The sequence below is a fragment of the Gigantopelta aegis genome, chromosome 13 (assembly GCF_016097555.1).
Source record: "Gigantopelta aegis isolate Gae_Host chromosome 13, Gae_host_genome, whole genome shotgun sequence".
Taxonomy (NCBI): domain Eukaryota; kingdom Metazoa; phylum Mollusca; class Gastropoda; order Neomphalida; family Peltospiridae; genus Gigantopelta; species Gigantopelta aegis.
In genome coordinates this window covers 25,737,849-25,763,678 of record NC_054711.1, presented here as the reverse complement: position 1 = coordinate 25,763,678, position 25,830 = coordinate 25,737,849, and the positions used below count along the sequence as shown (strand labels likewise).

The 25,830-nt window shown below is 36.9% G+C and overlaps 1 protein-coding gene across 1 annotated transcript in view; it reads right to left on the bottom strand.

The window, feature by feature from the left end:
• The window catches only part of LOC121387240, a 159,672-nt gene that overhangs the window by 17,055 nt on the left and 116,787 nt on the right, over positions 1-25,830 (bottom strand). Inside the window, exons 66-78 of the mRNA XM_041518265.1 lie at positions 25,148-25,714; positions 24,458-24,484; positions 23,081-23,107; positions 21,218-21,784; positions 17,748-17,789; positions 17,340-17,357; positions 15,829-16,395; positions 13,291-13,401; positions 10,820-11,137; positions 9,371-9,619; positions 8,138-8,251; positions 5,091-5,648; positions 3,046-3,054 (exon numbers count right to left, since the gene is read on the bottom strand). Coding sequence (XP_041374199.1) covers positions 3,046-3,054; positions 5,091-5,648; positions 8,138-8,251; positions 9,371-9,619; positions 10,820-11,137; positions 13,291-13,401; positions 15,829-16,395; positions 17,340-17,357; positions 17,748-17,789; positions 21,218-21,784; positions 23,081-23,107; positions 24,458-24,484; positions 25,148-25,714 — 3,174 coding nt within the window. The remainder of the gene's footprint in view (positions 1-3,045; positions 3,055-5,090; positions 5,649-8,137; positions 8,252-9,370; positions 9,620-10,819; positions 11,138-13,290; positions 13,402-15,828; positions 16,396-17,339; positions 17,358-17,747; positions 17,790-21,217; positions 21,785-23,080; positions 23,108-24,457; positions 24,485-25,147; positions 25,715-25,830) is intronic.

The following is a 25,830-nucleotide window of genomic DNA, read 5'->3' as shown; positions in this document are numbered from 1 at the left end:
AAAAAAACCCCTGAACTAACAAACTAAGTTAGAGCAAGAATACCCTACTATGTTAAGGACACCGAATTCAAAAGAAGGCCAGAGACCAATTTCACAAAACATCGTAAGTATAGTCCTTCACGTAAACGTAAAACATACGACTAAAATAACATTATATAATTATACCACCCACCCCCCCCCCCCTCCTCCACCCCACCCCCCGTCTTACTGTATCAATATTTTAAAATAACTCAATCGTCTGTATGAAATATATGACAAACACACGAAAAAACGACAGATGTGTTATAAGTTTTAACCGTAAACGTGAACGTGCGGTGTTTTGTGAAATTGATTCCTGTGTTAACGAATCATCAAGCTTAAGGTTGCACACCACCAAACACTTTTGCATCCAGTTCAATATAATTTCTACGTCAGAATATAGTCTGTGAAAACATGAGAAGGTCGATAAGGCTTCGTGACTGCTATTTTAGGAAGTACCGTCGCATGGTAACTACCAAGTAAAAAATAAATAAAAGTTCCAATTAAATATTTTTGAGTTATTGACCCCTAAACAAGAGCACCGTCTTGTTTTAATGCTATATAAGTGGCAGCATACCACAAGCACAATGTTTATTATTTAGTAATAAAAATAACAATGGTCAATCTTCTTTTAATCACAAAAAAAATAATTAAAATGCCAGTTCACTATTATTTTTATATTAAGCTGCTACACATAAAAGTAACAAAACTGCGAATAGTGGTGTGGTTCCTTAAGAGCCTGTTGTACTATTCCTCACTTCTAATGCATGCAAACGGACCTATATTAAGAAGCTACTTGACATAAGAGCCACCGAACCATACGGATTTAATCAGACATGTATTTTGTAAAGGACAATACATGCACATGCAGTTTTCGCACGAATGAATATAAACATGCACTAGATAATTTAAAAATTTAACTTTAGTTTCGTTTGTCAACTAATATAGAAAGTAGTTCAATTGTTGGAATTGTGATCCTTTTTAGAGACAGCAATCAGTGTTTAGATACTGATTCATTACATACCTATTCAATCTTACTATAGTGATAAAGTTATTTTCACACCGTGTGATATGTTTATTTTGTATCACACATATGTGCGATCTGGACCGGAACTTGTAAATGGGGAATTCCCTTTTTATTTTTCTGGAGTTAGCGCCTTTTTATTATTGACGTCATGTTTGATTTACATATTACGTCACATCGTATTTGAAACATTACACAAGATTCCCGCAGAGTATGATTTTCATTACGTGAATCCATGAAAGGAGGATTGATCAATAGATTTAAGAAAGTGTAGTTATGACGTTAAATCAGAACAGAAAGTATGTAATAAATACAGAACTTCACATACATTGTTTTAGCTTCCTATTTATTGCATTTGTTTATTTTGCGCAAGAACATGCCAGTCAACCGCTACGCGGTCTCGTGGTATTTATTCTTGCGTAGAATAATCTCGTGCAATAAATTGGAAGCGAAAAAAATGTATGTGAAATTTTGTATATGTATCAAATACTGTTGTATATACTCTCATATTGTTTAATGTATATTACGCTTACCTGTAAATATTCAGCACAAAAAACTGTTGAATTTGAAGTCTAAATTCTGTACGTTTAGTCAAATAAACAAGTGTATTTGTATTTATTTGTTTTGAAATAAATATTTGTATTACTAATATTATCATTGGTTTTGTAATAAAATAAAGTATCTCCTCGGGAGTGGCTGTTCTCTTATATACCAGGCACTAAATAAGAGATTTATGGAATCAACTACTATGTTGCCAAATGCCAATTGGACCATGCATTGTGGTCTTTGATGACGTATTACGGTTTTGTCGTTCAGCTTTATGGTATTAATATTTCAACTTCCCCATGCCTCTGCTTTGTACAGAGATAAGATTTTTGGTTGTAGTAAACGATTTGTTTTTCAGATGATGTACCTATTGATGTAATGTATTATGTTTCTCAACTTTGACATTGCCAATGTCAATTCCATGACTATTATATAAAAACATCTTCATTGTTAGTATACAAAATCACAAGCAATCTCTTGTTGGGTCCAACAGAATGTAACGTACGTTGTGGGTATGGAGAAATGCAATATGGTTCAGGAGACAATTTGGGGTTGAAAACACATAGGAAAGGAACACATTTGTGGACTGGAGTGTGATGAAGGGTTACGCTTGAAGTTACGGAAATGACGACATTACTTGTTGAAGTTACCACATGACCAGGTTGAATTGACGCCAAAACCACGAGATATCAATGTCATGACCATGAGGTAGAGGCGTCAAAGGACCATTCAAATATTACGTAATGCTCGAAGATTTGGCGGTAGGTATAAACGCTATGTATGTTGCTTGATGTGGGTGCATGGGTGTACGTAACGCATTAATTTTACTGAAAGCCCAGTTGTAAAGCGCTCGCTTAATGCGCGGTCGGTTTTGGATCGATCCCTGTCGATAGGCCCATTGGGCTATTTTTCATTCCATCCAATGCACCACGACTCGTGTATCAAAGGCCGTGGTATGTTTTATTCTGTCTGTGGGATGGTGCATATAAACGATCCCTTGTTACTAATGGGAAAATGTAGCTGAATTCCTCTCTAGGACTATATGTCAACATTACACATGTTTGACATGTGATTAATATATCAATGTAGTCTTGTGGTGTTGGTAAACAGAACAAATATTGTTTCACTGAAATAGTTTTTCTTCTTTTTGTTTGTGTGTCATAGACGCTTTATACCCCAGTAAAACATATAATGTAGTTAGTTGCAGCTTGACATGAAAGAGCGTTACATATGGGAGAGCATGTCTAATTTTGACAAAAATAACTTTACGTAATATTTGAATGGTCTTTATGTGGCAAACAGCTTAAGGAAGTCGTCTCATGTGCATTCGTTCCTTAAACGACTATTCGTTGTCAAGGGTAGTGATACATGCAAGAAGTAAAAACAAACAAAACGGTAAGACGGACAAAGGGTGTGGGGTATTGGTAGATATATAACATATTCCGTTCCAACCATACCTGTACCAGCTGCAACAACAAACAAAATACGATTTAGTAAAAACGAATATCACTGTTATTAACAATATTCATAAATCAGCAAATTCATAAACACTAATGCAAATTGAACATAATCGTTGGAACTTGTAAAATAAATCAGATCACCACCATTAAAATATTAGTAAAAACAACGACAGCAAAACAGGAGAATAATAATAATAAAATAAAGCAACATATGTAATTATTTTAGTAGATGAGTTAGATGTATTAAATACTATAGCAATCTAAAATAACTATGTCACTACGTATCCTCTGTATAACATAACCAGCCTATTATGTATAACATAATAAATAAATTATTATAACAGAACCGCCACCCTATCATGTACAACACCATACATATATACAACCACCGACCTCTATCAGTTTACGACATCACACACATATAAAACCACCACCGCATCTAACATATAAATATAAACCCCCATCATTTATATCACCACAAGTATATATATATATATATATATATATATATATATATATATATATATATATATAATATATATATATATATATATATTATCATCATGAATTAATTAATTTTCTATGAAATTTGTAATGGATTTTAGTGCTAGCAGTAACTATGACGTCACCAAGAGCTAGGGGTGATTTATTCATTAGAAGTGACCGGGCGTCTGGGTATTTTCTGAAAATGTCTTAAACAAGCTATTTATAAAGGTTATCTCTAGAATGCTAACGCTAAACATAAAATAATCTACATCATTTATAAAATATACAATTTGTAAAATCTAAAACACAAATATATACCCCCATCATTTATAAGACCATAAATATACATCTCACATCATTTCGAACACAACAAATATAGATCGAACCCAAGGCGTGAAATAGTCATGTCGTAGGAAGCAGATGTTGCTTAAATCGCACAATATGCTTTCTGATCATCAATTTTACAAGCAGAGTTTGCTTTCCATCTTATTTTTGATAGTATTCCAAATAAATCCAGAATTTCTTATTTCTAGAAGCAATAGTATTAAATCATAAGCTTTTATCCATGTTCGTCTTAAGATGTCCGCATCATAACTCTAACAAGTTGTCTAATTTTCATATTACTTTCTGAAATTGCTGCGCAATTTTAATATTTGCTACCAAATTTACCAAATTATATAATAATATATATATATATATATATATATATATATATATATATATATATATATATCTCATTTATAACACCAGAAATAAAACGTACCTCCCCATCGTTTATATCATGACAAATATATATATAAACAACACTTCATCAATTATATCAGTATATCATATATAATGTATTATAAATCACTTATAAAAACAAATATATATAACCACGCCTCAAATTATGTTGAACACAGCTAATATATACAGCCACCAACCAATCATTTATAACACCACACATATATAAAACCACCACTGTAACACCTTATAACACCAGAAATAAAAAATACCACCCCATCGTTTATAACATCACAAATACATAACTCCAGATGAAAAAAACCTACCACCCCATTATTTACTCCAGAAAAAAGTACTAACGAGTCATTTATAACATCACAAATACATAAAACCACCACTCCGTTATTTATAACTCCAGAAATAAAAAAAATACCACCCCATCATATGTGTCATAAAAAAAACACCCCATCATTTATAACATCACAAATATATAAAACCACCAACCCAACATTTATAACATCGCAACTATATAAAACCACCAACCCATCATTTATAACATCGCAAATATATAAAACCACCAACCCATCATTTATAACATCTCAACTATATAAAACCACCAACCCATCATTTATAGCATCGCAACTATATAAAACCACCAACCCATCATTTATAACATCACAAATATATAAAACCACCAACCCATCATTTATAACATCACAAATATATAAAACCACCAACCCATCATTTATATCAGAAAAATATTTTTACAAAAGGATCTCCCACTAATTTACTGCCATGACTAGATGTTGACGACCATGACCTAGATGACTTACTGTCAAGCACTGACTCCAGGACCTTGTCGCTCATGTCTTGCAGTGCGATCTCGTCCTCCACCTGAATGAGACCCATCCCTTGAGCGGACGCGATCGACTTGATCTCCGATTCGTCCCTCACGTCCACACCTAGCGGCACGATCCTCACCCCCGACTCGATCATCAGCTCCGCCTCCGACAGCGTCGTGTCCTTGTTGATCTGCACCACGCCGTCGGTGAAGAGGTAGGCGATCTTCCTGGCGTCCGGCCGGTCGAATCCCCTGTTGAACATCTGCAGCCTGGCCGTGCTGAACGCGCCGGCCATGTTGGCCCGTCCCCGAGTGTAGTGGATGTTGTCGATCGCACGGGAGATCGTCTCCTGGTCGCGGAACGTGCCCAGGTTGAACTGGATCATGGCGGCCGAGCTGTACTTCATGACCCCGACGCGGATGTCGCAGGCCTCGATGTTCATCTCCCGGACAAGAGTCTCGGCGTACATCTTGATGCGCGTGAACCTCTCAGGTCCAATCGAGTTGGAGGAGTCGAGAATCATGACCACGTCAGCTGGTCCTCCACACGCTTGAAGGAGACATCAATGTTATAAGCTATTAAAAGTGTTTACAGTCCACTATTACACAGTGTGAAATGTGTTCGACTATTACAGCTTCTTTTAACTACTAAGTTATGCATTCGAATTAGGAGACTCAATGAGCTATTACAGTGTGAAATGTGTTCGACTATTACAATTTCTTTTAACTACTAAGTTATGCATTCGAATTAGAAGACTCAGTGAGCTATTACTGTGTGAAATGTGTTCGACTATTACAGCTTCTTTTAACTACTAAGTTATGTATTCGAATTACAAGACTCAATGAGCTATTACACAGTGTGAAATACGTTCGACTATTACAGTTTCTTTTAACCACTAAGTTATGCATTCGAATTAGAAGACTCAATGGGCTATTACACAGTGTTAAATGTGTTCGACTATTACAGTTTCTTTTAACTACTAAGTTATGCATTCGAATTACAAGACTCAATGAGCTGGTCCTCCACAGGTTTGAAGAGAAAATTAATTATGTATTTTATTAAAGGTTCCCAAGAGTCGATCCAGTTATTAAACTGTAAATATTTCTGGCTATTGCAGCCTTTTGTACTGTAAAAGTATACATTACTTAGGTCCAATAGCATTAAACTAGTCAAGGGACATATAACCACATCAGATGGAAGTCTATACGATGCAAGGGAAAATTAATTATATATTTTATATTAAAAGTTCTCACGAGATGTTCCAGTTATTATTCAGCATTAAAACAGTTCTGGCTATTGCAGCCTTTTTTACTATAAAATTCAGGTCCAATGGAATTGAAGGAGTGAAGGGACATAACCACATGTCATCAATTTTGAAGGGGAAATTAAAGTTATGTGTTACTAAAACTATCCCGTTCACTAGTACACGGTATAAAATAGATTCGACTATTACAGCAATTTTTAAACTATAAAATTATATCTCAGTCTAGGTCCAATCGAATTACAGGACTCAAGGACCATAATTACGTAAGATGGACATGACATCCAGAAACAGGTATTCAAAATTAATTATATATTTTTTTATTATAAGTGTTCGATCCTAGTTATTAAGACAGTGTAAAATATATTCGACCATTACAGTGTGTTTTTTCTTTTCATTGTTAAATTACACATTAATTGCAAATTAATTAAATCATTAAATTTAGCAACTCTGAAAGGTACGGAATCTGCTAATGAGGCAATATGTTTGCTTATTATAGGTGTTTAACTCTAAAATTTACATCATTTTACTTTGTTCTTAAAACTTCAAATTTAGCTAACTCACCGTCTTTTGTAACCATCCCTACAAACAGCAGCCAGTTATTTGTGGGTAAACGAATTACGAACAGACATTGAGAGCAAAACATATCTGCGATGTCACACATTAAATCTGTCAGCCATCATCTATAGATTTTGTGCATTAAATCTTGTCCCAGTGCTAAATAATATTATTTGATTATTATAATTGTTATGGGTATGCAATTCAAGGTATAGCCTTAATAAATGTAATGTCTCTGTTTTGTCAAGTAAATGCTGACAAAAACAGTTAAAGTGAAACCTTTAAATTGAAAAAGTTACAAAAAACAAAACAAAAAACCTGGCGGGACGCCAACATTGTGCAGCTCTGACAGAGAATCAGTTTAAATAACATTTCTGAGGTACTGCAGACCTTGACGTGAACAAAATTGAGAGAAGTGATTAATTGCTCCCTTGACTAATATTATAAGGATCCATTTAAGATGCTACCATTTATTACCTCAGCAGGCACTCATAATGGGGAAAATAAAAGTAGTAATTTCTCACTGAGAAATTATCATGCATTAGTTTAACGTACACTACTATTGGACGATTTGACGCCAACAAACCAATCACCTTGTCGGTACTGAATATGACGTCATCACGATTTGGAAAAGCACACACAATGACGTCACGTTGTTTAAAGCGTTTGCGTTTACGTCTTTCTGGTTTCAGTGTTAAACTTGTATTAAAATGATAGTTTAATGCAATTCATAATAGGTGGGTTTTTTTACAGAATATATAGAACTTTGGGTTTTGAAAATTATCTGTGAACCGTGAATAAAATAAAAAGTTAAAGCAATACCCAGAACAGTAAAGTAGATTACGTGGTTTCTTTATACATGGACGTGTAGCCGATGTAGGCTAAATAGAAAATAAAGGCTTTTTAAAAAAAATAGCTGGGGTATTAAATAGAATAACAAACTCGGTACCAGTTATTATCAACTTTATGTCCCTGGTGAAATAATGTTCACTTGTCACTCACTAAAGCTTTTGACAAGTGGAAATTATTTCACTCGGGACATAAATTTGATAATAACTGGCAACTTGTTTATTATCCTCTATATTGATACCATGATAATTTATGTGCTAAGGAAAGCTGAAAATTACTCTCCTTGAACTAGTCTCAGATGAGTGATGGTGAGCAAGAGCGAAAGTTTCCCTAAAATGATGACATCTGGTACTGTTATTAACCGACTTACATTTCTGACAGTTGTCGCCAAAGAATCCTGGTCGGCACACGCACGTGTAGCTTCTCAGCCCATCCAAACAGACAGCCTCGTTTCGACACGGGTTCTCGTCACAGAGGTTACCATCTGAATAAGAGATAATGACGAATGTAATACACTGCAACCGGCCTGGAATGTACAGGGTTCGTACAGGCTCCCACCCAGAGCGAGTTTTAATGACTCAATGTGTAGGCGTAAGACCATTACACCATCTTCTCTCTCTCTCTCTCAACACTAACAACTAACCCACTGTCCTGGACAGACAGTCCAGATAGCTGATGTGTGTGACCAGGACAGCGTAATTGTATATAAGTTGACGTTTCGAGCACGACTGTCTTGGGCACATCCTCCGATATATTGGTCTTACAATGTCATATCAGTCTAACACTGTCATAGTTCCTACCTGTACACATTTGTCTAACAAGCTCAGTGTTGTGGCGGCGTTAAATAAAGCAGTTCCTACCTGTACATATTTCTCTAACAATCTCAGAGTTGTGGTGTTGTTAAATAAAATAGTTCCTACCTGTGCATATTTGTCTGCCAATCTCAGTGTTATGGTGTTGTTAAATAGAGCAGTTCCTACCTGTACATATTTGTCTGCCAATCTCAGTGTTATGTTGTTGTTAAATAAAATAGTTCCTACCTGTACATATTTGTCCGACAATCTCAGTGTTATGGTATTGTTAAATAATATAGTTCGTACCTGTACATATTTGTCAAACAATCTTAGTGCCACGGTGTTTTTAAATAAAATAGTTCTACCTGTACATATTTGTCTGACAATCTCAGTGTTGTGGTGTCGTCAAATAAAATAGTTCCTACCTGTACATATTGGTCTAAGTAACCACCGAACACTCTTCGAAGTGGTGAGACTAAGCCCACAGCTAAGAGACAAGTACCTGTCGCAGTTGGTAAGGCAATGATTGGTGTACATGTAGGTCTAATTAACCACCGAACACTCTTCGAACTGGTCAGAGTAAGCCCACACTTGTCGAAGTTGGAAAGGCAATGATTGGGTGTAGAGGTCGACAGTGAAAGAAGTATAGGAGGATTTGCCAGATCGGGAAGATATGAAATGGAATTTAAAAGAAAGAAAGGAAAGGGGGGAATGGGATAACAAAACAAAAAAAACAAAAACAAAAAAACGAGAACAAAAGGTCTAACAATATCATAGTGTTACGGTGTTTCTAAATAAAATAGTCCTACCTGTACATATTGGTCTAACAATGTTATCTTTGAGATGACTCAAAGCCTGGAAGTCGTCTGCTAGAAGTAGATTCTCGTTAATGGGTTGCGACGTCATCCCCTGCAGCTCGGCGGTCGTCTGCGTGAATCCAACGGCCAGCGTGAGGACTGTGATCCCCTCCCGTTTCATCCTCCTCGCCTCGGGCAGAGTGTCGATGTGATTGATGTTCGACTGCCCGTCCGTGATGATGATGGCGAGATTGGGGCAGTCTAAAACAAACACAAGTTTATAGATCAAAACATTGAGATCGATGATTGGGGATGGCTAAAAGAAACACAAGCTAACAGATGAAAAACCTGAGATCGAAGATTGGGGAAGTCTAACACAAAAATAAGCTAACAGATGAAAACAAATTAGATTAAATATTGGGGCAGTGTAAAACAAAAAATAAGCTAACAGATGAAACAAATTAAATTAAAGATTGGGAAAGTCTAAAACAAAAAACAAGCCAACAGATGAAAAAAATACTGAGATTAAAGACTGGGTCAGTTTAAAACAAAAACAAAGTAACAGATGAACAAACTGATATTACAGATTGGGGCAGTCTAAAACAAAAACAAGGTAACAAATGATAAAAATGAGATTAAAGATTGGGGAAGTCTAAAAGAAATCCGAGCTAACAAATAAAAAATTAGATTAAAGTCTAAAAGAAAAACAAGCTAACAGATGAAAACATTGAGATTAAAGATTGCGGCAGTCTAAAAGAAAAACAAGCTAACAGATGAAAACATTGAGATTAAAGATTGCGGCAGTCTAAAAGAAAAACAAGCTAACAGATGACAACATTGAGATTAAAGATTGCGGCAGTCTAAAAGAAAAACAAGCTAACAGATGACATTGTGATTAAATGTTGGATCAGTCTAAAACAAAAACAAGCTAACTGATGAAGTTAAGCAGAAATTCATGAATATAGAAATATGGTAGTTTATAAAAGTACAGTACCAAGTTTTATAATTATCCCATCAAAACTCTAACAGAAGATAGACTTTCAAATTTTCTATGTAAATTTTATATATATAAAATGTTATATAAAGGTTCTATTTAAAAATAAAAATTCGAAATTTCCGAAATATCTCTCTAGTAGTTTGTGTGGAGACTGCCACAGAGGATCGTTGAACAAAATTTCAGAACAATGCGATAGAAACTCTATAAGAAGAGTTAGACAGACTTCAGGACAAAAATTGACAAACATCAAACAAATCAGCACTAGACAAGATTCACTGGCGAATGACGTGGACGTAAAATGTATATATATATATATACATATATATATATATATATATATATATATATATATATATATATATATATATATATATATATATATATATATATATATATATTTAAATTTACAACTCTAGGGTTGAAAACAACGTTTTGGGACGGCGTCACCATATTTTACATCATACCTGGCCTGTCGCCATGTGACGTCGTAAACATCTCCGTCCGTGCTCTGCGCAGCGCCTCGGCCGTGTGGGTGTAGCCGTAGCTGTATTGCACGTTGCGGATGGCATCAATGACGTCGACGACGGTGTAGAAGTCGCGCAGGTGGAACTCGATGTTGGAGGAGGTACTGAAGGTGATCATGCCGACACGGTAGGAGCCGGCGTCGACGTCGAGTCCTCGCACGATGTCGGCGGTGAAGTTGAGGATGTGGTAGAAGTTGACCTGACCGACACTCCCCGACGAGTCGATGATGAAAACGATGTCGCCAGTCGATGTGCACACTGAGACGAAACGGTACGAATTAGAACACCATTAATGTTATACGAGTTTGTGTGTCATACTGATTTTATTACATACTTATCCCCCGCCCATATGGCTGTAACCAGGGATCGCCACTGCTGCCTGTCTTTTGCCAGCTTCTCCAGCAGCCCTCACCTCAATTGGCCCTCTCGGATTTCCTTCTCTACTGTTCTCCTCCATGTTTCGTTCGGTCTCCCCCGTTTCCTTTTTCCAGGAGAGGATCATCGGAGTGCCACTCTTGGTAGGGCTGTTTGAGACATACTGGTGACATGGCGCCAATCTACCTCCATCTTCAGCGCTTGATCTCCGATACCAGTGACTGTGGAGGTTTGTTTATGGAGGTCTTCGTTGGTTATGATGCTAAGCCAGATTTTATTATATACCCATTTAATTTTGATATAGTAATGGCCATGAAACAAACAACAACTTTTATTGAACATATGTGTGTAATACGAACTCTCGCATACGTAATTATGTCTTCACTCGAATGACATTATGCCCCTAACCAAGACGCTAACGATTCTATCAGTTCCACAAAATTCAACTAAATGTTCCAGACTAAATAAGTTGTGTTATTTAATTAAATGTTTGTTAATCATATTATAGAAAAATGGTGCGTAATCAATACAGAATCACATACAAGTTATTTCCCCATGTTATTTATGGCACTGATTTATAGTGCACAATATTTATACCACTCGATCGCTAACCAGTCTCGTGGTATACTATTCCTGTACACTATTTACTTATTTGTTAATATTTATTAATTATCGACCCTCATTGAGGGCAATATCAGGTTTTATGGACCGAAGAAATTAATGTCAATATCAATTTCTTCGGGCCATAAAACGTGATATTGCCAAAATATGGTCAATAATTGTTTTATTACCTAATGACATTCATAAGACTGTTTTGTTTATCAGAATCGAAATACGCCACAATGGCAATGCTTATAATTTCCCGCACAGTGCATTCTGACGAGATTTAATGACGTCACGTAATCCTTTGACGTTGTGTAAGAAGCATAGGAATGGGGAAATAAACAGTTGAAACATTACCAAGACAAAAATTAAATTCGAGAGAATATGATCAGCAAGAGCGTCAAAATCATATTAAAAACAAAGTAAAAAACAAAATATAAAAAATTTGAACATACATTTAAACTCAACAGTTACTCCAAATGCATTCTTTATTTATAATATAAAATCCAGAGAGTGTCGAATCCAATGCAGTTTGATGTATCATGTATGTTTCTAAATCTGCGAGATATTCTTACAAAATACTGACCGTGTCTTTGTCGTATATGCGGAATTAAACTCACTATGAATAAAGATGTTGTCTTTTTGTTGAAGGACATCAAAGGGTTTTGTCACAAGTTTGTGGTTGTTTACATTGGAATTAGTAGTTGACGTTGCGTTACGTTACCTACTCATTAATTGGATACGATGTTGTCTCAATTTTATTTTCATTGGGCAATATCACTTTTGATCGGACCCGCGAGACCGTCAGAGGGCAATATCACTATTTACGGAAAGTCATGTGACTGGTTTTTGACCAAGAACAATACAGATTTATTTGCATTATGTTATAAATTTATTTATTAAACACCTGAATATCGTGAATAATATATTATATAAATATACCTGGGAACTCTTAAGTATTTATTAACCATATAGTTCAACATAACCGAGTTAATAATCAACATACGGAGCACCTTTTCTCTTTTGGCACAATTCTTGCTTCATTCAAAATTCCATAGCACCATTACCCCCCCCCCCCCCCCCCGCGCTACCGACCACGGTCGGGCTGCTGGTGCGGTCCCTCCCCTCCCCCCCCCCCCCCCCAAACTCACCTTTCCTGTCCTGGACGGAGGAGCCGGCCTCGGTCGGCTCTTGTGCCCAAGAGAGGCGTGCACTACAGCAGCTTGCTCTGAATGTGCACGTAAAGCCCTATGACCTGACTTGACGTGTAATAACAAGTGTAATGAGGTAATTTTGGAAAGAGACGTCATAACATGACGTTGCTTCTCCAGTTCTCCCGACACTCGTTTCGTAAAATCAGTACGGCACACACGCTCGCATAATAATCTCTATATACTGTACATCTAATACAATATGTATATTTCTATAAATACCTGGAGGCGGTCCTGTGTAAATCCTGCGAGTCGGTCTGGGCGTGGTTGGGCGTGTTCTTCTTGGTGTTGTAGGCGGGCGGGTGGCCGGCGGCGGAGTGGGTGGAATAGGAGCTGAAGTAATTAACACACATGGCTTATAATTAATAACACAGATTAACAGACAGGGCTTATTATTAATAACACAGATTCCACAATGTTACAATCATGGCCGGCCACGGACTGAGTGGAATAGGAGCTGAGGAAATTAACACACATGGATTATTATTAATAACACAGATTCCACAATGTTACAATCATGGCCGGCCACGGACTGAGTGGAATAGGAGCTGAGGAAATTAACACACATGGATTATTATTAATAACACCGATTCCACAATGTTACAATCATGGCCGGCCACGGACTGAGTGGAATAGGAGCTGAGGAAATTAACAGACAGGGCTTATTATTAATAACACAGATTCCACAATGTTACAATCATGGCCGGCCACGGACTGAGTGGAATAGGAGCTGAGGTAATTAACAGACATGGCTTATTATTAATAACACAGATTCCACAATGTTACAATCATGGCCGGCCGCGGAGTGAGTGGAATAGGAGCTGAGGAAATTAACACACATGGCTTATTATTAATAACACAGATTCCACAATGTTACAATCATGGCCGGCCACGGAGTGAGTGGAATAGGAGCTGAGGAAATTAACACACATGGATTATTATTAATAACACAGATTCCACAATGTTACAATCATGGCCGGCCACGGACTGAGTGGAATAGGAGCTGAGGAAATTAACAGACATGGCTTATTATTAATAACACCGATTCCACAATGTTACAATCATGGCCGGCCACGGACTGAGTGGAATAGGAGCTGAGGAAATTAACAGACAGGGCTTATTATTAATAACACAGATTCCACAATGTTACAATCATGGCCGGCCACGGACTGAGTGGAATAGGAGCTGAGGTAATTAACAGACATGGCTTATTATTAATAACACAGATTCCACAATGTTACAATCATGGCCGGCCGCGGAGTGAGTGGAATAGGAGCTGAGGTAATTAACACACATGGCTTATTATTAATAACACAGATTCCACAATGTTACAATCATGGCCGGCCGCGGAGTGAGTGGAATAGGAGCTGAGGTAATTAACACACATGGCTTATTATTAATAACACAGATTCCACAATGTTACAATCATGGCCGGCCGCGGAGTGAGTGGAATAGGAGCTGAGGTAATTAACACACATGGCTTATTATTAATAACACAGATTCCACAATGTTACAATCATGGCCGGCCGCGGAGTGAGTGGAATAGGAGCTGAGGAAATTAACAGACATGGCTTATTATTAATACAGATTCCACAATGTTACAATCATTCTTAGCGTGTGAAAAACGTACCCAAAACATTATAATGATATACTACAAACGCTGTTAAAGTTTGTTTTGTTTAACGACACACTAGAACACATTGATTTATTAATCATCGGCTATGGGATGTCAAGCAGTTGGTAATTGTTTTACATATAGTCTTAAGGAGCAAAACTGCTACATGTTTTCATTAGTAACATGGGATCTTTCATATGCACTATCCTACATACAGGATATCACTTACCACGACCTTTGATATACCAGTCGTTAATATCATTATCATACGGTCGAACAAGGCCATAAATATTTTTTTTGGTTTAACGAAACCACTAGAGCACGTTGATTTATGAATCATCGATTATTGGATGTGAAACATTTAGCAATTTTAAAGATGGAACCCACTATATTTTTCCATTAGTAGCATGAAATCTTACATATGCATCATACCACAGACAGGATATCACATACCACGACCTTTGATATAGCAATCGTTAATATATTAACCAACATGCCTATAATGTCGTCTTAAGACCATAAATACATTTGTTTGAACGACACCACTAGAGCACATTGATTTATTAATCATCGGCTATTGGATGTCAAATATTTAGTAATTTTGACATATAGTCTTAGCTAGGAAATTCGCTTCATTTGTCTGTAGCAGACGATAGCTCCGTTACTTGAGCATGGAACTAGCTGCAAGCAGAACAAAGAGCAAGACGTGCTAACTACGGATATCACAAAAGAGAACACAGATACCGATATTGTCCTATCAGTTGAAACTATAATATTTTGTTACTTTCACATTTATTTTTAATAAATGATTACAAATTAATCGATCCCACGCAATAATATTTCCATAATTAACTCAAAAATAATAATGTTTAAAAGTATTTTACTGTATGCATAAAACAGTCACGTCACTAGTTAATGCATGTGACACACTATCAAGATTACCCCCTAAAATAAAAATAAAATTATATTAGTAAATGGAATTACTAGGTTGTACTTTTTTTTATAGGCATATAGCTGAAGGTATAAACTTTATGTTTCAAAGCAGAACTATTTTTGGCGGGAACAGCCATTATTGCAAAGTCGACATAGGCCCTTTAATAAAACAAAAATGGCAGTGCCAATATGAAAGAAAAGGTTCGAGTTACCATTTCTCAGCTTGTAGTTGATGATTCCCGGGAGCTCGGACAGCTGTGAAGGGTCATTAATGAGGTGCTCGTACTCGTCTAGAGGTAAAGTGGAGATGGCGTCGATCTCCGTCGTGTCCGCCAGGTTAAACCCGATCGTGTAGATCCCGACTCCGTTGTGCTTGAGCCTGTCCGCCGCCCGGTAGGTGCTGCCTCTGTTCTGACTCCTCTCATTGGCTGTCATCATGATGATGAAGTTCCGGGCATTGGGGCGGTCGCCTTTGCGGTACGTGAACATCTGTCCGCGGACCGTGTCGAACGCTCGGCCCAAATCAGGGCGTCCTCCGGGTCGGTTCGACATCTTCGCGCCCACGGCGTTGATGACGTCATCCTCGAAGCCGTAGTCGTTGAGGTTCCAGGCGACGCGGGGTGACCGTGTGAAGGTCATCCCGCCCACTCGGTATTCTCCGCTGTCGATGTTCATTTCGGAGGCGAAGTTCCGCACGAAGCCAGTCATCCAACCAAAGATTTGGGGAGTGACTGTGCCGTCAAGCATGAAGATGACGTCATACCCGGTGTCCATATAAGCTGAAAAAAATATAACAATGTGGGAAAATTTGAAAAAAACTAAAACAAAAGCAATCCCTCTAAAAAAAAACCCACAAAAAAAAAGAAAAAAGAAGAAACGTATACACCCCAAAAAATAACAACACACCCCGATTTGTTTTTATTGTCCCCCCCCCCCCCCCCACCCCAAAAAGAAAAGAAAAAAAACAACAAAAAACCCCCAAAACAACACAAAACAAAACCCCAAACCCAACCCAAAAACAAAACAAAAAAGAACTATAAACAACAATACAAAACAAATTAAGTACAACTACAGCCCCCACCCCCACCCCCACCCCCCTCCCCCGAAAAAAAAACCCCACACAAAAAAACCCTCCAAAAAACCCCCAAACAACAACAACAACCAAAAAACCAAAAAAATCCTCACCCCAAGAATAGTAAGTGCTCAAAAAGAAGAAGAAGAAAAAACCCAACAGAACCAAAAACATCAAAGAACACAACATAAACAAAGAAAAACAGCAACATCCCCGTCGTCATCCCGACACGCCCCCAAGCCATGACACAAGCACTTAAAGTCGCAGAGTCTAAGTTTCAACCATAAAATGGACCCTAAGTTTGGTCATCTACAAACCTGTAACACATTTGAATAAAGTTACAATGGACTGAAACAAAATTTGTCTTTGACGTTGAAATGGAAATATAAGTGCGTTTGCACAACCTTTACCTCTTGCATTTTTAAAATGCATTTCGTGATTAAAAACACCAATATAACCTAAAACATTTCCCGGATGTACGGAAAATGATAATCTAGACAATAAAATCTAAGTAATATATGATTTTAATTATCAGAAACGGCTCTAATAGTAAAGAATACGACGTGGTGTTTAAAAACTGGGGTCTGTCACTTTAAGTGAACTAACATGTCGTATGCTGTAGATTAATTATGTTAATAAGAAACAGCATACCTGTGGTTCTCGGCGGAGCTGCAATAATTAAAATAAAATAGATCAATTATAGGAAATAGTAAATAAATACAAACTTAACTGGAAATTAATTATCTGACTGAATAAATAAACAAAAAATAGTAAATATTAATTAAAAATAGATTGATAGATAACAAAGTGAAGCGGATTTATATTTTCAAAAACATGGTTCTCTTGATTTTTAATTTATAGTTTTCACCATACCTCTGTTTTTACCAGTTAAATGTACAGCTATGTGCATCCAATGAAATTAAAAAGAGAAGGATTTATATATTCAAATAACTAGAAATGCTTTAAAAGACGACGCTGTGTTATATATGTACAGACAGTTCTATGTGGCATTTTGGCGATTCCACGGAAACGCACGAAGTTTAAAAAAACATCACTCACGTGTCGTTGTTGGTGGGGGAGTTGGTTTTCTCGTTGGTCGAGCTGAGAAATTAAACAAACAGGTTAACATGGCATAAATCAACGAGATCCGACATCCTTCCATCCACCCATCCATCCATCTATCAATCCAACCACCCAAAACCCAACTATCCATCCATCCATCTACTAATGCTCTACAAACTTGCATACTATATACGCGCGTGCACACATACTGACACATACACACCTCACACACACACACACACACACACACAAATACCACACACACGCACACACACACACACACACACACACACACACACACACACACGAACAGCACACACATGCACACACAAATACATACACACAACATATAGATATTCAGACATCAATACATACAGACATGTGCACATACATATGTACTCACATTGACAAGTATAATACCATATATACAAACATAGACAAACACACACGCATATGTGACTTTAAGTTGTTTAAGACATAATCAATGTTAAATTTCACTTCTCAATTAACGAATCTATTTTCAAAAATGCCAAGTTGTTCCGTTTCCTTGGTAACAGGTGAAGATGCAAGCTGCAAATTAAAAGGGTCAGACAGGATGGAGGAAAACAAACGATAAGCCCTGCTTTCCATACAATCTGTAACAATCTGCGACTGACGCAGAGCAAGTATTTAGTTTTATATAGGAACACATTCGCAGACGACCTATTTCTGGCAGATCTGTCTGTGACTGTGTTCCCATAATATATAAAGTAAAAAGTAAAGTTTGTTTTATTTAACGACGCCGCTAGAGCACATTGATTTTTTATCTTATCATCGGCTATTGGACGTCAAACATATGGTCATTCTGACACTGTTTTTAGAGGAAACCTGCTGTCGCCACATAGGCTACTCTTTTTACCACAGGCAGCAAGGAATCTTTTATTTGCGCTTCCCACAGGCAGGATAGCACAAACCATGGCCTTTGTTGAACCAGTTATGGATCACTGGTCGGTGCAAGTGGTTTACACCATACCCATTGAGCCTTGCGGAGCACTCACTCAGGGTTTGGAGTCGGTATCTCGATTAAAAATCCCATGCCTCGACTAGCATCCGAACCCAGTACCTACCAGCCTGTAGACCGATGGCCTGCCACGACGCCACCGAGGCCGGTCCCATAATATATATACATGTATGTATATATATATATATATATATATATATATATATATATATATATATATATATATATATATGTATATGTATATGTATATGTATATGTATATGTATATGTATATGTATATGTAGAGAGAGAGAGAGAGAGAGAGAGAGAGAGAGAGAGAGAGAGAGAGAGAGAGAGAGAGATATATATATATATATATATATATATATATATATATATATATATATATATATATATATATATATACCATTATACATGTGTATATATATATAGATAGATAGATAGATAGATAGACAGATAGACAGATAGATAGATAGATGGAGATATAGATAGATTGAAAGATAGACAGATATATAGATATAGATATAGATATAGATATAGATATATAGGTATATAGATAAATATATATATATATATATATATATATATATATATATATATATATATATATATATATATATATATATATATATATATATATATATATATATATATATATATATATATGTAATATATTTTAAAAAAATAATATAGTTTTTGGTCTTCATAAATCTGCGTTGTTCGCCGACGCGTTACATATTTTATGGAAACCAGACTTAACATCTGCAGTAAAGAAGTTGCCGGAAAATGTGTATAGAACCATTTCTTATAACGGTCCTCTTTTATTCAGTTAGGAGCATAACCTTTTAAGAGCAAAATTTTGAAGATTGAACTAAAATGTAGAGACAAATGTACAGCATTGGTTTTCACAATAATTAGAGCGGAACGTAGCCCAGTGGTAAAGCGCCCGGCTGATGCGCGGTCGGGTTAGGACCGATCCTCGTCGGTGGATTCATTGGGCTATTTCTCGTTCCAGCCGGTGCACCACGACTGATATATCAAAGACCGTGGTATGTGCTATGCTGTCTGTGGGTCTAAGGTGCATACAAAAGATTCCTTGCTATTAATGGAACACATTTAGCGACTTTCCTCGCTAAGACATTATGACAAAATTACCAAATATTTGACATCCAACAGCCGATAATTAATAAATCAATGTGGTCTAGTGGTGTCGTTAAACAAAAACAAACTTTAACTTTACAATAATTACTCAATTACTCAAGCTTGAACCATGGTTTAATTGTATTTGAAATAGAGTGCTCCAGAAGGAATACCCTTATATGAAATGGCTCTATATCGTATCCAGGTAGTTCTGTAAAGTTACATTCCAACTGCTAGGAAACAGACAAGGACCGGTGAAGGTGAGATGATTCTAAATACAAGACAGGTGTGTATATGGTATTTCTACATAATAAATTCATTGTGGATGGATATAGCTTCTAAAACAAATTCAGAAAAACAAGCAGGGTTGATGAAATACAAAAAACAACAAAACCCCCCAAAACAAACAACAACAACACAAATCCCCACCCCAAACCCTTATGAAATGTGTCTATTAAACACAATATGTTTTACTTAGTTTACATTCATTGCGCACTAACTATCTAAAGCCAATTCATAAAAAGCAATGCTAATAGACCGAACAAAAACAACAAATCATAAATATAAAAATTGTCTATTAAATACTGGTAAATCTACATAAACTAGGTTCGTTGTTTTTCAAAGAAATATTTGGTACAGAAATTCAGGAACAAATACAAAATGACCGAGGGAATCTAACATAAGAAAGATGTGCATCCATTAAATACAAGTACATAGAACAGAATGGTATTGAAACAGTATCATAGATTTAAGCATTCCTGGAAAAAAGAGTGTGGAAACGGTAATACTATCAAGTGACGAAAGATCAGGAAACTAATATACTGGGTGAACATCGGGAAGGGAAGGAGGTGCAAGGTATACAATGTGCACTGGAAAAGAAAACAAATTTTTTAAGGATTCCTGAAAAGAAGACAACAATTAATTACAGGTGATTGCTAGGAATGCAAAATAAATACACCAACGTGCAAAAGGCACGTGCTTCCTGATTTGTTGGGGTGCGTATTGCAGTACTGGTGTGCATAAATTGCCGAAAATACAAGACTAGTGTATTAAAAAGTATATATACATCATATATATATATATATATATATATATATATATATATATATATATATATATATATATATATATATCCAAATTTCGTTATCTCGATGTTAAAGGGACAGACAACAAACTCATGATAGAGACAGCAGTTCCCAGTAAACAAAATAGTTGGTGAAGAAAATTATCCCATGGGTATATTGCTTCACGTCGATATATCCAGGGATCCCAAGATAACAAAGTTCGAGATAACGACGTTTGGCTGTATGCATTGTTGTGTTACTACCTTGAGTAAGTTGATAATTTATGATGCCTGGCAGTTCGGACAAGTCCTGCTCCGTGTTCACGAGATGCTGATACACGTCTAGGGGTTTGGACGTGACTTCGTCTATTCCCGTCGTGTCTCCAATATTAAATCCGACCGTGAACAACCCGAACCCTGCGTCCTTCAGACGGTTCGCGGCAGCCCACGTAGCCGGTTTTTTTAGACTTCGTTCGTTTCCGGTCAACAGCATGACGAAGTTCCGAGCGTTCGGTCTGTCTCCGTTAGACTTCGTGAACATGGTTTGGCGGACGCGGTCGAAGGCCGACGCAAAGTCCGGCTCTCCACCGGGCCGGTTCTTCAGTTTAGTACCAAAGGCATTGATGACGTCAGACTGGAAACCGTAGTCGTTTAGGTTGAAGCCGATGTTCGGGTATCGGGTGAAGGTCATTCCGCCCACGCGATATTCCCCAGAGTCGATTTCCATCTGAGATGCGTAGTTCTGGGCGAAGTCAGTCATCCATTTGAAGATTCTGTTATTGGTCGTCCCGTCCAGCATAAAGACAATGTCATAACCAGTGTCCATGTACGCTGAGAATAGGAAGCGTTAGTTACAGGGACACTAGAAACAGGCACCACCGCGCAATCTCAGCTAGAGTTACCTATAGGCGATAATGGCCTACAGACACGCTCTATGGCAACCCACGCAAGTATTATACACTAGAAACTGGCCACCACCGCAAAACCCCAGCTAGAGTTACCTATAGGCGATAATACACTAGAGACGCCAGATGGCAACCAACGCAAATATTATACACTAGAAATAGTTCAATGCACAACCCCATTCTGAATGGTTATATGCAATTAGTGTATTAAAACATGTAGCCTTAAACATTTAGTCCATAATCAAAACCGCATATCTGTTCATATGAATACATGAATGTTTGGTTACATGACGCGATGCACTTCAGCTGATGGCCTTCACGTGTGACCATTAAATTAATAGAGGTAACATTGCAAGCTAAACCCACTCACAGAACTATTTCCCAGCAATTAATGACATGTTGTATCATATTCTCTCAAAGATCAGTAACAACAATTTAACTACATATTAGTTTACATTGTTTACATCTGTAACACCTAGTAGTGGCAATTTTTAATATAACAATTGCACTAATGATTAAACACTACTTAAACTATTAAAATCCAATTTCATTACTTTGTTCTTTCATTTTAAGTTTCACAAATTGCTTAACCATTGCGTCATTGCGAGTAAAATGTACAACTGTACTCTAATGAGAACAATAACTAATATGACACTGTGTACTGGATCTCATTACTTTTGTCAAATGTACAGCTGTACTCTGATGAGAACAATAACTGATATGACACTGTACTGGATCTCATTACTTTTGTCAAATGTACAGCTGTACTCTAATGAGAACAATAACTGATATGACACTGTGTACTGGATCTCATTACTTTTGTCAAATGTTCAACTGTACTCTAATGAGAACAATAACTGATATAACACTGTGTACTGGATCTCATTACTTTTGTCAAATATACAGCTGTACTCTAATGAGAACAATAACTGATATGACACTGTGTACTGGATCTCATTACTTTTGTCAAATATACAGCTGTACTCTAATGAGAACAATAACTGATATGACACTGTGTACTGGATCTCATTACTTTTGTCAAATATACAGCTGTACTTGAATAAGAACACTAACTGATATGACACTGTGTACTGGGTCTGATTACTTTTGTCAAATATACAATTGTAATTTAATGAGAACAATAACTGATATGACACCGTGTACTGGTTCTGATTACTGTTAATGAAATAATCCTAGATTAAATGAAATAAAGAATATGCACCTGTTGTCCTCGCTGGTGTTGGAGCCACTGTAAATTAGAAGCAATCAGATAATACAGGAATTCATATTAAACAACATTCCCATGTATCATGCTACCCTCATTTCACATTTACATATATTAATTCTGTATATGTAAAAGTGGAGTTTTTATTATTATTGATACCACAACACATATATAAATGTATGTGCACCAAACAAGCCCACACATGTATCTCTGAAGAAAAAACAGAAGTGAGAAAGGTGTGTTTGTACAGAATCGTGACCACATTACACTTATGCATAAATTATATATTATCACAGATTCCAATTGTTTTCATTATTTGTAGTTCTTGCTAATAAATAAATCAAGACGTCTGTGATTACTAACCCAAAGTCAAAGTTATGTTCTGCAGCAGTCATTTTCATTTACATGGGTGCATATACAGGTTTACAGGGGATTATGTAATAACTGAATAAATTAGTGTATATCATCATACAATTTTTTTTATTATTATTAAACTGACAATAAATAAGAACGACGGTTTTCTAGTGCCCTTAGTTAACATTTGTGGTTGGTACAGTAACACAAAAGTTGTAACTGTAAACACACACGGGTGGCATGGAAGGTATTCATGGTACTAGGAATTGATCAAAGGAAAGGATAAGGTGGGGGTAACAGTTCTATGGTTTCACTGTGTAGTCATGCAGATAAATAAAACTGGGGATTGTGGTGGAAGGACACTACAGAGTTCAGGAGACGTTTTGATGATGACAAGATAATGCTGTTTCAGTATGGTAAGACAAACCCGAGATGTATTTTACAGGTAGGGTAGTGATACAATTTCTGACTTACTCCGCAACATCCTACCCAGGACATTCATTTGCAATTTAGTTTTGTGCATTCTGCCATGGACACAGTTTCAGTTATCTGGACTATCTATCTGGGATCATTATTGACAGAAGTTGGTGTAGTGGATTTGTACCTCCCTATTAAATTTCGGAATTGGAACTGGTAGTCTGATAGGAATCTAGCACCAATCGAAGCTGATAGATACACATAACTGAAAGGGCATTTATATAGACCTTTGCCTATTTTCCAATAGACGGAATTCATTAATGATCACATAAACAGTTACAGTTTCCTTTAACTAACTGTATATGAATAAACAGTACTGAAACTTAATATATACACAAGAATGACCGTTTCTCTTTTGAGACGTAATTTTATCATTGGAAAAGTCTGGAGTGAAATATAAAACTGAAAATAAAAGGAGGGAAAAACTAGTGAAAGAACGTACGATCAAAATGGTGCTAATTCTATTGTGCTGGGGTGTAACTAGAAGGGGAGTGAAGTTGGAGAGTGAAGTGGATGGGTTGACGGGTGATATTAAAACTCAACCTGTAGCAGGACGCGGTGTTGGTTTAGCTGAAAGAAAAATCATATATTTTAAAATAAAACAATGGAAGCCATTCAGTTCACCAATCTTTATTGCACACACACACGAGTGTAATTGTCAAAATATTAGTACCCTCACCAAGATCATTTGTAAGTTAAAAGATAGAACAGATGTTAGCATGATACCCCTGTATAACAAAGGATGAAGGATATGCTAACAACTGTGCTGGAATAAAGTCACGAACAGATATGGAGAACAACAATAACCATGATATATTTTAAAAGTCTATTGCAAAATTGCAACCAAAATAAGTATTATATACTTATGGAAATAATACACCTGCGAAATCTATTTCTTTTCTGGAAGGACAATTGCTATAAGAAACCTCATTGTGCAGCACAATTACGATGAGATGTTTATGCAAAACAAATTGCGATGGCATATTTGTTCAATATTATATACTTACTGAAGTAGAACTTCTATGGCATAGTTGTGGAATGAAAATTACCATAACAAACCTCAAACCAATCACAGTTGGTATTATATTGAGCAGCAAGGTTATCACGAGACAGTAGAAATTGCGATGACATATTTGTTGAATTACAACTGGTATTATATACTATTTGAAGAATAACGTCCATGGCATATCTGTCGAAGGGCAATTCCTAAAACAAAACAGGAAATGTGAATACCTCTCTCAAGCCTGTGACCAATTCTGCCTGGCAATTCTGAGAATCCCCGTTCGTCATTGACGAGGTACTGATAGTAATTCAGCGGTTTCGATGAGACTTCATCGATCTCTCTCGTGTCCCTAATGTTGAGTCCCACGGTGAAGATGCCGAACCCGGCATCTTTCAATCTGTTTGCTGCGTCATACGCGTTTGACTGCCGTACACTCCTGTCGCTTCCCGTTACCATGACAACAAAATTCCTGGCATTTGGTCTGTCGCCGTTGCGCTGCGTGAACATGGAGTTCCTGACGTAGTCGAAGGCGGCACCTAGGTCGGGCTGTCCTCCTGGTCGGTTCTTCAGTTTGCTGTCCATGGCGTTGACGACGTCGGACTGGAACAAGTGGTCGTTCATGTTGAATCCCAGGTTCTGAGATCTGGTGTACGTCATAGCACCAACGCGATAGTCTCCAGAGTCGACGTCCATCTGGGATGCATAGTTTTTAACAAAATCTTTCATCCAGTTGAATCTTCTGTTGTCGACCGTGCCGTCAAGCATAAATACAACATCATACCCAGTGTCTTTATGGACTGTAAGCAAACAGCAGCCAGGATGATGATACAAATTATATGAAAAAGAGCTAACTGGAGAGGAAGACTTAGCTTAGTGAATGGCATTATTCATTCCATTTTGATTACGTTCCTAT